This window comes from Emiliania huxleyi (genome assembly GCF_000372725.1).
Source record: "Emiliania huxleyi CCMP1516 chromosome Unknown EMIHUscaffold_17, whole genome shotgun sequence".
Classification (NCBI taxonomy): Eukaryota; Haptophyta; order Isochrysidales; family Noelaerhabdaceae; genus Emiliania; species Emiliania huxleyi.
In genome coordinates this window covers 78,340-90,864 of record NW_005200881.1, presented here as the reverse complement: position 1 = coordinate 90,864, position 12,525 = coordinate 78,340, and the positions used below count along the sequence as shown (strand labels likewise).

The window sequence follows — 12,525 nt, the reverse complement described above, 5'->3', positions numbered from 1 at the left end:
CTCTGCTCGCGTGTCTCGTCGGGACTGCCGTTTTAAACTAAGAAGAAAAGCGAGAATGTTCCCCATACAATCACACTTCATAGCCGTCGCAGCCAGAGCCACACCCGCACACGCTCTTCTCCTCTCTTGGTTGCGTCACGAGCCGAAGTTGCCCTTCGCTAGCGGCATGTACTCCGGCGGCACCCCTCGGGCCAGGTTCTGCTCCCGCGATTCCCACGCCCTCCACGGCACGATGCGCTCGCCGGCGCTCGAGGACATCTCTGCTCCGTCCGCGCCCGGAAGGTCCGTTGTCCACGTCACGCGCGGGTAGTCGACGGAGCGCCCGATCACGCCACCCGTCCACGGCACGTGTGTCGGCGGCGTCAGGTTGCGCTTCGAGCCGTCCGGCATCCTGCCACTCAGGTGCTTATCCCAGTTCTTGCGTCGGAAGCTCTCCGAATACCGGCCGCGCTGGCCAAAGAGCGGGTGCCGCACGTCCGCCTGCCACTTGAGCCAGCACTCGCCGTGCGTGTGTGTATTGCCGTTGTCGAGGCTCCAGCAGTGCGGCAGGTAGCAAAAGCTCCACGAGTTGCACGGCCTCCGCGTATTCTTTGCGGCGTGCGCCATGCAGCGCTGGCAGCACTCGGCCGCCGACCGGACCCGATGCTCCGGCGCCGAGCCCCACGCCACCGCCTCACCGGCCGGGTCGCTGTGGGGCTCTTCGCCGCACTCGGTCGGCGTCGTGATGCCGGGGCAGTCGCCAGGGCACGACGTCTCGGCCGCCTCGCACACTCCGTCGCCGCAGGTCGGGCTCCGCGGTGTGGCGATTTCGATTTCGAGACTGCGGGCAGGCGCATAGGTGGCGGTATCCCGGCGGGCGGCGGCGGCTGGCCGAGCTCGGCCAAGGATATGGACAGTGAGCAGAGTGGCGAGCGCGACGGCGATGAGGATCGTGGGGACGTGAGCAAGCATTGTGGGAGGCAAACTCTTTTCTGCCGGGTATGCCGGGTCCAGGCTAAAAGTTTAAGGTGTTGCTGCGCAAAAGGGGTCGGACACAGGGCGCAGTTCATGCTAAGAGCCAGAAGGGGAGCTAGAGAGAACGACTACCCTGTCCCGTTATTGCGTACACCAACACCACACAAGCTCTCTCTCTCCTGTCCTCACTCAGGGCAGGGGGGTCACAACTACCGAGTCCCTCGACTAGCTGCCAAGTTGCCGACCGAGAGCGGATCTCCTCCTGCTCCGCAAGGAGGGTGGCCAAGGCTAAAGTCTTGCCGGGCGCGTTGACGACTTGGAGAAGGTCGCCCTTGTACTTGTACTTGTAGAGATGCTCGAGGGGGTGCTTTGTGGGGCGGTGCGCAGCCAGACCAGCAGTGAGGGGAGGCGCACCCTCACTCTCCTCGATTGCAGAGCTCGTCGGAGGCTGCGGCACGACGGGAGGGTCGCGACAGCAGTCCTCGGGCGAGCCGACGCGCATGTCCAACCAGCGCTGGGACTCGTTGTGACGGCAGACGCCGGCTGCCTCTCCAACCGCTTCTGCAGCGTCCTTCCTTTGCCCGGTGCATGGGCTCGATCCGATTCCGCAGCGTGTCGGTCCCCAGCGGCGGTGCTGCGCGGGAGGCGGCCGCGGGCACGCCCGGCTCGATCAGCGGCTTTCCCTCAGTTGCTCCGAAAGCACGGATTTGGCGGACGTTCTTGGTTTCAATTTTACGGATGTCTTGGCACCAGCTGAAGGCTTGCACGGCAGAGATCACGCAGTTTGTGCAGCCACGGTATTCGTGGATTTGAGCACTTGAGCACTTGATAGGGTCGATTCCGCATGGTACGGGACCCCTCGATCGTCTCGCCCACCCTCACTGGTGTGTTCATTGGGGGGGGTCATAAGCTCATAACAAACACGGTACAGGATCGAGGTGCACGCTGCAGAAGCAGTGTCGTCCCCCCTCTCCCCGACGGCGATGGCGGTGTGACCGATCGAGCATGCTACAAGAGGAGCTTGTTCAGCAGGATCCGGGGTGGGCCGAGCAGTTCTCACTTCCTCAATGGGTGAGCTTCAGACCTCAGGCCAGCGCCACCACGCGTCCTCCCCCTTCACCCCTCGGCTCGTGTGGATTCGAACCACGGCCGGGATGGAAGCTTCCTGCTTCCATCTGACTAATTTTCCACTTTCCTCCTGTGCAAGAGCGGGGGGGGAGGGCTCGGACGGAGCGCGTGACGGGAGGGGGCGCCGGGGAAAGGGGGGGGGGGGGAGGGGGGCTCAGCCGTGCAGGAAGGCATCAGTTATCATATCAACAGACAGGTACTGCTCGGCCGTATGTGGAACCGCCAACTGGTTAATTGTCAGAATTCCTGTTGTGCAAGAGGGGAGAGGGCTCTGACGGAATGTGTGGCGGGAGGGGGCAGGGAATGGGCGCGGGGGAAGGGGGGGGGGGAGGGGGGCTCAGCCGTGCAAAAGGCATCAATTAATAATATTAACGAAGAAATATTGCTCGGCCAAGGGCCGTTCATGAAGTCCGTCTCGATCTGGAGGAGACGGGTCAACCCGGTGAGGACCAGATCACGTTCATTGTCGTAGCCGGAGGGGATGTTGACCTTTAGCCCTTGGAGCCAACCTTCATTTGGTTTTTTCCCCGCAGACCACTCGGGCAACTTTTACCAAATGCCAAAGTTGCACTTTACCACTCGGGCAAATTCGACGATTTCGATTGCTTTTACCACTCGGGCAAACTCGATGAAACGGCGGACGGAAAGCGCGTTCGCGGCCGCTCGCCGGAGAGCTATGCATGAAGCGGCCGGCGCGCCACCGCAGCTCACCGATGGAGCTTGCGCCGCGGCTCAATCCACAGGCGCAGCAGCATTGCGACGCATTCTCCAAGCACGGCCTCTGGCGTTGCGAGTGCACAGAGAGCGAGCAATAGTCGACAAAAGCACTGATCTGAGGGCAGCAGATCTCCATGTCGGTCGCGCCCTGCAAAAGGACACAACCGCGGGCCGCGGATACTTGCCCGGACGCGGACCCGCCGTGCGAGTTGCAGACCCGGAGGAGGCCGACCCAGCTCACCCCCAGAGAGGCCATGCCCAGGGTCAGCATGAGAGGGGGGGCTGTTTCCGTCCGTCCGTCTTCGGCTTTTGCTATTTGCAGATTTGTCAATGGTACGTTTGGTACCGCGTCTGCGACGCGGGCGCCTTGCAGGCAGACAGAGCCCTTAGCCACCCTTTATATCTTGCGCGGTCAAAACATCGTGTGGAGGACGGCACGCCGCCACCACACAGGGATTTTAAGGAGAGGGGGGTGATGCGCTAGCCGTCGCCCACCCTTGGGGTCCCTTGGGGAAGGTGAAGACTGGTGCCCCGGGCGGGGGCGTCGCAGTCCCGCAGTTTTTATGTATGTTATTTTACAAGTTTCCTATTCAAAGGAGGGTAACTCTGACCTGTTCCGACCTTGATCCGACTGTGATCAGACCAAAGCTGAGTACTGACCTGTTCCGACCGTCATCACTTTGAACATGGTGAGAGACAGATTTTTGAAAACAACATTCTCTCTTCAACATGGTCGGATCAAGGGTCGGATCAGGGTCGGAACAGGGTGAGCCCCGTGGTGACGGTCCTATTTCCGGACGACCATGATCCGACCATGATCCGACCATGATCCATGTTCAAAGATCCATGTTCAAAGTGATGACGGTCGGAACAAACAGGTCAGTACTCAGCTTCGGTCTGATCAAGGTCGGAACAGGTCGGAGTCCTACCTTTTCGTTATCAAACATGTCTGGGCTTGGGGTGAGACTCCCCCCCCCCCCCCCCCGCCCCCAGGGCCCAGGGGTATGTCCCGTCTCGATTTTCTTTTGGCGCTTAACAAAAATAAGAAAAGCGATCTCACCTCCCCGCCGTACTCGTACGCTCGTCGATCGTTGGGCTCTCTGATGGCAGCGGCTGACGCCTTCTCGCCCTGGTCCGACCTCTGCGTGCCGCCAGACGCCCTCCGCCTCGCGCCAACTCTCCTCTCCGGCATGAGCTTCCGTTGGCACCCGAGCGCGGCCGGCAACATCTACGTTGGAGTCCTCAGCGACTGCATCTACGAGCTGCGCGAGGACGACGCGACCGTGCATTGGCGCGTGTGTGGACCTGCCGACAGCGACCGGGCGCGCGCTCAGCTCCGCGAGCACCTCAGCCTCGACCGCGGCGTCACCGCCAGCGCGTGGGCGGGCGGCGGGCAGCTACCGGTCCAGTTCTTTCACGCGGCCGCCGCGCTGCCTGGCGTGCGCGTGGTGAGCGTGCTGTCGCGCCTCGAGAGCCTTGTGTCCTTCATGGGTTCGGCCAACAACAACATCAAGCGCAACATGCAGATGGTCGCCTCACTATGCGCGAACTTCGAGGAGAACCGTCTCGGGTGCGACAGCGAGGGCGCTGCCCTCTTCAGCTTCCCGTCGGTCGCCCAGCTGTGCTCGCTCTCGGAGGAGCGGCTCTGGGAGCTGGGGTGGGGGTACCGCGCGCCGCGGCTGCACAAGCTCTCTCGCCAGCTCGAGGAGCGCGGCGGCGAGGCGTGGCTCGACAGCCTCGCGCGGCTCTGTGACGAGGAGCTCCGCGCCGAGCTGGTCGCGCTGTGCGGCGTCGGGCGCAAGGCTGCGGCCCGCTGCTCTTCTGCCGCACCTCGCAGCCCTGTGACGTGCTCGAATACAGTGCACAGGTGGCGGACTGCGTGCTGCTCTTCTCGTACGGGCGAGACAGCGTGGCGCGCTGCCCCCGCCCGCCCGCCCGCCCGCCCGCCCGCCCGGCCGTGAGCATGAGGTGCCTCTCCCCCGCCCCTCAACCCCGCCTCTCCACCCCCCGCCCCTCGGCCGCGACTCAGGTGCCCGTCGACACGCACTGCCTGCAGATGGCGCGCCGCTTCCTGCTGCCCCCCGCGGCCCGCGACAAGAGCTTCGGGCCGGCCCTCTACGAGCAGATCAGCGCCTGCTTCGTCGACCTCTTTGGACCCCTCGCTGGGTGGGCCTTCATGACTCTATTCGCGGGCGAGCTCGCAGACTTCCGGCGGCGTCGCCTCGTCCAACCTCGGCTAATCTCGGCTAATCTCGTCAGGCGAGCTCGCGGACTTCCGGCGGCGCGTGGCGGCCGCGGCGGCGGCCGCAGAGGAGGGCGGCGGCCCGGGAGGAGGGGGCGGCTCCCCCCTCCGTCCAGACAAGCGGCAGGCTCGCCGTGCCCGTCTTCCGACGCAGCCCGCTCCCTCCTCGCCCCCCGGGAAGCGGTCGCGCTACTTTGCGTCGCCGCCGCGCACGTACGCCGTGCCGCGCCGCCCGCCGCCCGCCCCCGCCCCGGCCCCTCGCGGCTCCGCAGGGGCAGCCGCCTGCAGAGTCGAGACCCGCGCCGCCCGGCGGCGGAGGTCGGGGTGCGAGGCGGAGGCACAGAGCGCCGAGGCGGACCGAGCGGTCGAGGCCTCGTCGCCGTCGGGGAAACGGGCCTCTCGTTACTTTTGAGCGACCGGGCCGGCGCAACAAGACATGGAACGTTGCCTGGTCGGATATTTGTGAGCACTTGGCGCACTTGGAAAAACTTTTTTTGCCGGCTTCTCCCGATAGGAAGCCGCCGGATGTAAGTGGGGCGGGTTTTTGCTGCTGCGGGGTCCCCCGCTGTCGCCCGGGGGGTGTGCGAGGCGCGAGGGGTGGGCACGACCAGTAGGGACCCCCTCCCCCGGGCCCCGCTCAGCGCTCTCAGTTGGGGCCTCCGCGGCCGAGTGGGAGATATTGGATGGGAAACGGGTCGATTTGCAAAGTGGGGCGCCGGGCCCGGCCGGGCCCGGCCGCTCGGGCCCCTGCCGGGCCCGGCCCGCGCGCCCGTGCCGGGCCCGGCTTGCCCCTCCCGGGCCCGGCCCGCGCGCTTTGCCGGGCCCGGCTTGCCACTCCCGGGCCGAAGCGCCCAAATCAGCAGGTCGAGGAGCGAGGCGGGCCCGGCGAGGAGAAAACCGGCCCGGCAAACCGTCCTGCCCGGGCCCGTCTGCGGCACATAGGCCGGCCCGCTCACTCACAGCCGGGGAGCCGGGCCCGGGCAGGAGGGTGTGCCGGGCCCGTTTTGCGCGAGGCGGTCCCGGCGAGGAGAAAACCGGCCCGGCAAAAGCACGCTCGGCGGCCCGGGAGCGGCCACTTTTGACCCGCCCGGGGCCCCAGTTATAGGGATCCCTTATAGAGATGTTAGAGGCGGGTTAGGATCCCTAGGTCCGCTACTGAAGCAGCGATGGGCGGATGTCGTCTTCTTTTTGGTGTACCTGTGTTAGTGCCAGTGCGCGCCAGTCCCGTGCCCAGCGAGTTTTCTAAGATTCGCACCTGTGATCCCGATCCCCCAAAAAAATCTTCCGGCCGCCTGACATCCCCACATGGCTCGAAGAGTCGCGCAGTACCTCGTCTCCAGCCCGCCCTGCTTCGAGGGCGCCACTGCAGCCGCTGCTGCCGCGTATCAGCGCGACGGCGCGGTCTGCATACGCGGAGCGCTACGAGGCTGGGTCGACGCCGTGGCAAGCGGCATCGCGCGGAACCTCGCCTCTCCAGGGCCGCACTTTGAGTCGCTGCCGCTGGGAGCCACGAGCGCTCGCTTCATGAACGATTACTGCAACTGGCGACGCATCCCGGAGTACGAGAGCTTTGTGCGCGAGTCGCCCGCAAAGGCGTTGGCGCGTGCGGTGATGGCGAGCGAGAGGAGCATCTTTTATCACGAGCACGTCCTGGTCAAGGAGCCGCTCGCCGCCTCCCCCACGCCATGGCACCACGACCAGCCCTACTACCCGATCGACGGCGACCAGCTGCTCTCGCTCTGGTTCCCAGTCGACCCAGTGCCGCTCGACGCGACGCTGCTCTTTGTGCGCGGCTCGCACAGGCACGGCTACTACGCGCCTCGCAAGTTCGAGACGCAGCGCAACTACGACGGCAGCGACGAGCTTCCCACGATGCCCGCCATCGCAGACGCGCCGCACGAGCACGAGCTGCTCGGCTGGCAGCTGCAGCCCGGCGATTGCGTCCTCTTCTCCGGGAAGACGCTGCACGGCGCGGTGGGCAACGCCTCGGAGAGTAGGAGCCGCCGCGTGCTCACGACACGCTGGATGGGCGACGACGCGCGCTTCGCTCCCCGCCGGTGGGAGATCAGCCCGCCGTACACGGGCGGGCTGCAGGCGGGCGACCCGATGGAATGTGGTCTCTTTCCTCGGTTGCTATGAGCGCGCGATCTCGCTAGAGAGGGCCAGCGATCGCTAGGAGCGGCTGGTCTCGCGGTAGTGTATAGACTTAAGTCTTTGTTAGACACAGAGGTGTCCAATCCTGCAGATCTTCAGTAGTCGACTAGTAGACCCCGGAGGGCTACGAAGCCTTCACACTCCAAGGGGCTGCGCTCGGGGAGCACTGCAGCTCTGTCCTCTGAGAGTGCGCGTGAGTGTGAGTGCGGCGCTGCCATGGGCGCCCTCTGAGAGTGTGAAAGAGCGAGCGAGACTTCACTACCAGTTGTACACAGGTGTGTACGTAGACGTACCTAGATACCGTCGGGCGTCGGCGATACGTGTACGACTCTAACACACCGACACCGCAAAAAAAACACGTACTGCCGCTGGCCCGCCTCGCAGGCGCCTGGCCAGCTGGCCCCGACCGAACGCGTACAAATGTAAGACTGAGTACGGTCTATACCTGTACAGCCGAGCGTAGCTCGAGATACTACTGGTGCTCCCTCAGGACCTGCTCGAGCGTGCCGCCCTCGGCCAGCGTCTGCGCCGCCCGGCTCAGCTCCTGCTTGAGCACGGCGAGCGAGCGCGGCGTGAGGACGCGGCCGAGGTCGTGGTCCTCGTCGACCGGGTCCTCGATCGGGAAGAGGTGCCACTCCCTCCCCGCCGCCCCCTCGGGCCACGCCTTGTCCGCCTGCTGCAGCGGCGCGCCGATCCGCGTGCAGACCACCCACCACTGCGCCAGCGCGCCGCCTCTGCCCGAGCCGCCTTCGCCGAGCCAGTCCGCCCAGAAGTGGAAGAAACCGGAGAGCAGGCTGCCGACGTCCTGCGAGGTGCGCGACGCCGCCGCCACCGCCGCCGCCGCCTCGAGGACGGCGGCGTGGTCGCGCCTCAGCTCGTGCGCCGCTCGCTCCGGCTCGCCCTCGCCGCCTCCGTCTCCGCCTTCGTCGAGGCCGGGCAGGACGAGGAGCGGGTCTGCCGACCAGGCGTCGGACCATTCCCCGCCGGCGAGGGAGGTGAGGGAGGGGAGGACGGGCGGGGAGCAGAGCTGCAGGTAGGCGATCAGCAGCTGGCACCAGGTGTAGCTGTTCGGGAAGCTCGCGCGCGGGTCGTTGATGGCCCTGCGGGCGGCCCACCGCTTGACCACGAAGAGGAGTGTCCTCACGCGCGGGTCGCACCGCGCGTACGACGCGAGGAGCGCCTAGCCGGCACGGCAAGGACGTGGCGCGGACATGCCCTGCAACGGGCTCTCGGCGAGTACGACGCGGGCAGCGCCGTCTTGGCGCGCGCGCGGCGGTTGTCGATCGAGATGTCCGCAGGGATGCGCGAGTCGGAGTCGACGCACTTGACGATCGGGACTCGCGCCCGCGCCACGCCCTCGACGCCCTCCCAGCCGGAGCGCGAGCCGAGGATCCTTGCCAAGCCGTCGACGAGCTGCACCTGCGCAGCAAGGGCCGCGAGATCTCCGCAGGAAGCCGCGCCCCCCCCGCCCCCGCCCTTCGGGCCGGAGCCTTGTCCGTGTGCCCCATCGCCCTCGGAGTCTCGAGCGTCAGGTCCAGGTCGGCGCCTGCCACGAGATGACCCGAGATGGAGCCGAGATGAAGCCGAGATGGAGCCGAGATGGAGCCGAGATGAAGCCGAGATGAGCCGAGATGAGCCGAGATGAGCCGAGATGGAGCCGAGATGGAGCCGAGATGGAGCCGAGATGAAGCCGAGATGGAGCCGAGATGAGCCGAGATGAGCCGAGATGAGCCGAGATTTCATGTCCGGGTCGGCGCCTGCCGCGTTGAGCCCGCAGCTGGAGGAGCCAAACACGCGAAGCCTGCTCCCCGGCGCGACGGTCTGCGCGTGCGCCTCGAGTCGCTCGACGATGGCCCGGCGCAGCGCTGCGTCCCCCTCGGGCGGCTGGAGCGACGCAGCCTCCGCCTCGCACTCGGCGGTGAGCGCCTGAACCCAGCCGGCTCTGCGGGTCAACACATCTCCTCAGCGGAGAGGCCCCGCCCACTGACGCCAGCCCGCGCCGCGAGGGGGCGAAGCACGAGGGGCGCCCAGCCGCCGTCGCACACGGCGCGGGCCCGCCGCACCATTTGCTCGACGTAGCGGCGCAGGGGGGAGTGAGTCGGGCAGCAGGTCGCGCTCCGGAGCAGCTCGCCGCAGACCTCCTGCTTGCGCCGGGCGAGGTCCTACGGGGGGAGGCTCGGAGAAGGTGCAGAGGGAAGGCGCGGAGGCGCAGAGAAGCTTGCGGCGGGCGATGTCCGCCTCTGCGTTCCAGCCGCCTCCTGCCGGCGGGGAGGAGGCGGCGGAGGAGGCGGAGGCGGCCGGCGGCGAAGCTTGCGAGGAGAAGAGGGAGGCTGCTGCAAGCTGAGAGGCTCCCTCCGGCGCGTAGTACTCGACCCGCACCTCCTCCTCGCCGCCCTGGCAGAGCCACTCGACCAGCCGCGCTCCGTCCCTGAACCAGACCCCGTCCACAGCGAGCAGCAACCCCTCAGGGAGGCGAATCAGGGCGGACCCTTCCCTCGAGACGACGAGGCCCCACGGCTGCGCCGGCAGGACCGCAGCCACACCGTGCGGCGAGAGCGACCAACGCATGCGCGGCACACGCGCGACGCTCACGCGCGACGGCCCCGGGCGCGGCTCGTAGGTGGACGCGCCGAGCGGCGCCTTTGGCGGCGCGCCGACATGAACGAAGCGGCAGCGGCTTCCCTCGCGGCACGCGCCGGCGGCGAAGAAGTGGCACGCCTTGCACAGGTATGCTGAGATATGAAGGGATACGAAGAGATGTGAAGAGATGTGAAGAAGTGGCACGCCTTGCACGCGAGAGAGGGAGTGTGTGTGTGTGTGTGTGTGTGTGTGTGTGTGTGTGTGTGTGTGTGTGTGTGTGTGTGTGTGTGTGTGTGTGTGTGTGTGTGTGTGAGCAGGGGCAGGCGTGGGGAGAGAGGCAGGTCTGGAGCAAGAGAGGCGCGCCTCGCGCGACAGCTTGCTCGCGCCATCGCCAACGTCCCAGAATCCCTCGCGCCTCGCGCAAGACGCGCAGCAGAGCAGCCGCCGGCCGCCGGCCGCAACCTCGACCCGCGCAGTCAGGCTCCAGAAGCAGCAGGCGTCGAAGGCTCGCCCGCACGTGTCGCACTTTAGCCCTCCCCGGTGCAGCAGCGCGGCGGTCCGCAGCAGCCCCTTGCGCAGCCGCCGCGAGGGCGGGGCGCTGCCCGGCCGCTGGTACCGCTCCGCCAGCAGCGCCAGCAGCGCGGCGCTCGCCTGCGCCGCCTCGAGGTTGTGTGCGCCCGTCTCCTCGCGCGCCCGCCTCGCGAGCGAAAGGGCCTCCTCCACCGCCGCCTCCTCCTCCTCCTCGCTCGCGGGCGGGGGGCGAGCGCTGAGCACCGCTCTGCCGAGCGAGAGGGGCACAAAGTCGCCGCAGCCGCACCCGTCCGCCTCGCCGCGCCGGTTGGCCGACCGCCGGATCTCCGCGTGGAGGAGGGCCTCCGGCTGGCCTTGCACCGCGTGCGAGTACCGGCACTGCCCTCCCCGCACGCCGCACCGGCCGGTGGTTGCAAACTGGAGGCAGAGCTTCGGCAGCGCGTCCGTGCGGGACCAGCAGTCCGCCAGAGGGTTGAGCGCCGCCCGGCGACTCACGCCACCGCCCGCGCGCAGGTGGGAGGAGTCGAGCGCATACCCGCGGAGAGGCGACTCGAGCGGCGGGAGCGGCGCGGGCGGCGGCTCCGAGCCGGAAACACTCGCCGCCGCCGACTCGCCGTGTGCAGGCGGCTCGCCGGGCTGGGCTGGCCCCTTTGGGCGGGCGAGGAGGAACCGGCGGAATTCGGCGTTCGAGAGACCCTCCGCCGGGGCGGCAGCAGCCCGTGCCGGTGCCTCTGCCTCTGCAGCAGCCGGCGTGGCCGGTGCCTCAGCCTCTTCCTCTGCAGCAGCCGGCGTGGCCGGACCCTCAGCCTCTTCCTCTGCAGTAGCCGGCGCCTCAGCCGCCTCCTCCGCCTTACTTCCGCCGGTTTGGAATTCTTGCATAAAATACAATGTCTCGTTGATGTTTGCGTCGAGCTTCGTAGACCCGGTCGGATCGCAGCTGGAAATTGTCAGCGCCTCTTCCAGCTGCTGTGCCATCGGCGCTGCCGCTCCTGCTGTTTCCACGTCCGACTCGTGCACCTCGGAATATTCGGAGATGTGCGAATCAGCACTGTCGTAGGCGCTGCTGGATTCTGACCCTGCTTCAACAACCATGAGCCCCGAGCATGGGACACAGCTCCTGGGTTCGGGCTACTTGCAGTCTCGGTGGTACGTAGCCTTCCCACACCACCCCGGCACCTACGGAACTGTAACATACGAAGTAATTTGTGAAGTTCTGAGAGTGGCTTCTGTTCTGGTTTTGTATCCGCTTTCTCTCTCAGCCCACGGCCGACGGCCCCGTGCCCCCGCCTCCGCCCGCGGCCTTGCGCGCCTCGCGCTGCCACTTTGGCACGTAGACCTTCTGCGGCTTGCCCGCCGCCTTGGCCTGCTGCCACGTGTGCTCCAGGTGTTCGGTTTGCCGCTCTGCGGCGGTCCTTTGCTTCTGGCTGCTCGCGTCCGCCCGCGGGTCGCCGCTGACGCCCCGCCCGCCCTGGTGCGTGCTCCCGAGCTTGTTCCAGCGCAGGTCGATGCTGCGGACCGAGGGGGGCGCGTCGGCGTCGGCGAGCGCCTCGAGAAGTTCGTCGGCGCCCTCGTCCCCAATGTTGCAGTCCGCGAGCGAGAGCGCCGTGAGCGAGCCGCACCCGCCGAGCACCCAGGCGAGCTCGTCGCTTCCGCCGTCGGAGAAGTGGTTCGAGCTCAGGTCGAGGCGGGCGAGGCGCGAGAGGGGGAGCGCCGCCGCGAGCCGACTGCACGCCTTCCTGTCCACGTTGCAGCCCGACAGCCGCAGCGAGCGGAGCGCGGAGGCGGGAAGCGCTATGGCGAGGGCGGCGGTGGCGGCGCCGTCGAGGCGAACGTTCGCAGTCAGGTCGAGGTGGGCGAGCTTGCCGAGGGAGGCGGCGAGGGAGGTTGCGCCGGAAGAGGTGATCCGGTTGCCGCTCAGGCGGAGGGAGCGCAAGCGGCAGTCGCCCGCCAGCGCGAGGGCGAGGGCGTCGCAAGCGGCGTCGCCGACGCCGGTGAAGCAGAGCGAGAGCGACCGGATCGGCGTGCTGGGCAGCACGGCGGCGACGGCGGCGCCGCCCCCATCGAGGAGCGGATTGTGGTCGAGGTCGAGGGCTGTCAGTGAGGCGTGGCCGGCGAGGGCGGCCGCGAAGTCCGACGCGGCCCTGCCGTACACCATGTTCGACGAGAGGTTGAGGGAGTCGAGCGAGCCGTTCGAGCGCAGCGCGCGCGCGAGCGTGCGC

The 12,525-nt window shown here is 67.4% G+C and overlaps 3 protein-coding genes across 3 annotated transcripts; 2 read left to right on the top strand and 1 right to left on the bottom strand.

The window, feature by feature from the left end:
• Positions 1-135: 135 nt before the first annotated feature.
• Positions 136-951, bottom strand: EMIHUDRAFT_99002 (hypothetical protein; the record flags this gene model as incomplete). Its single annotated transcript, XM_005784369.1, has 1 exon — positions 136-951. The coding sequence occupies one exon, from the start codon at positions 949-951 to the stop codon at positions 136-138; it is 816 nt and encodes a 271-aa protein (XP_005784426.1).
• A 2,951-nt stretch (positions 952-3,902) lies between these two features.
• Positions 3,903-5,453, top strand: EMIHUDRAFT_99001 (N-glycosylase/DNA lyase; the record flags this gene model as incomplete). The annotated part of the gene is made up of 3 exons (XM_005784368.1): positions 3,903-4,640; positions 4,829-5,015; positions 5,314-5,453. 3 exons carry the CDS (start codon positions 3,903-3,905, stop codon positions 5,451-5,453), a joined length of 1,065 nt encoding a protein of 354 aa, XP_005784425.1.
• An 893-nt stretch (positions 5,454-6,346) lies between these two features.
• Positions 6,347-7,180, top strand: EMIHUDRAFT_202515 (hypothetical protein; the record flags this gene model as incomplete). The annotated part of the gene is made up of 1 exon (XM_005784367.1): positions 6,347-7,180. The coding sequence occupies one exon, from the start codon at positions 6,347-6,349 to the stop codon at positions 7,178-7,180; it is 834 nt and encodes a 277-aa protein (XP_005784424.1).
• Positions 7,181-12,525: the final 5,345 nt, after the last annotated feature.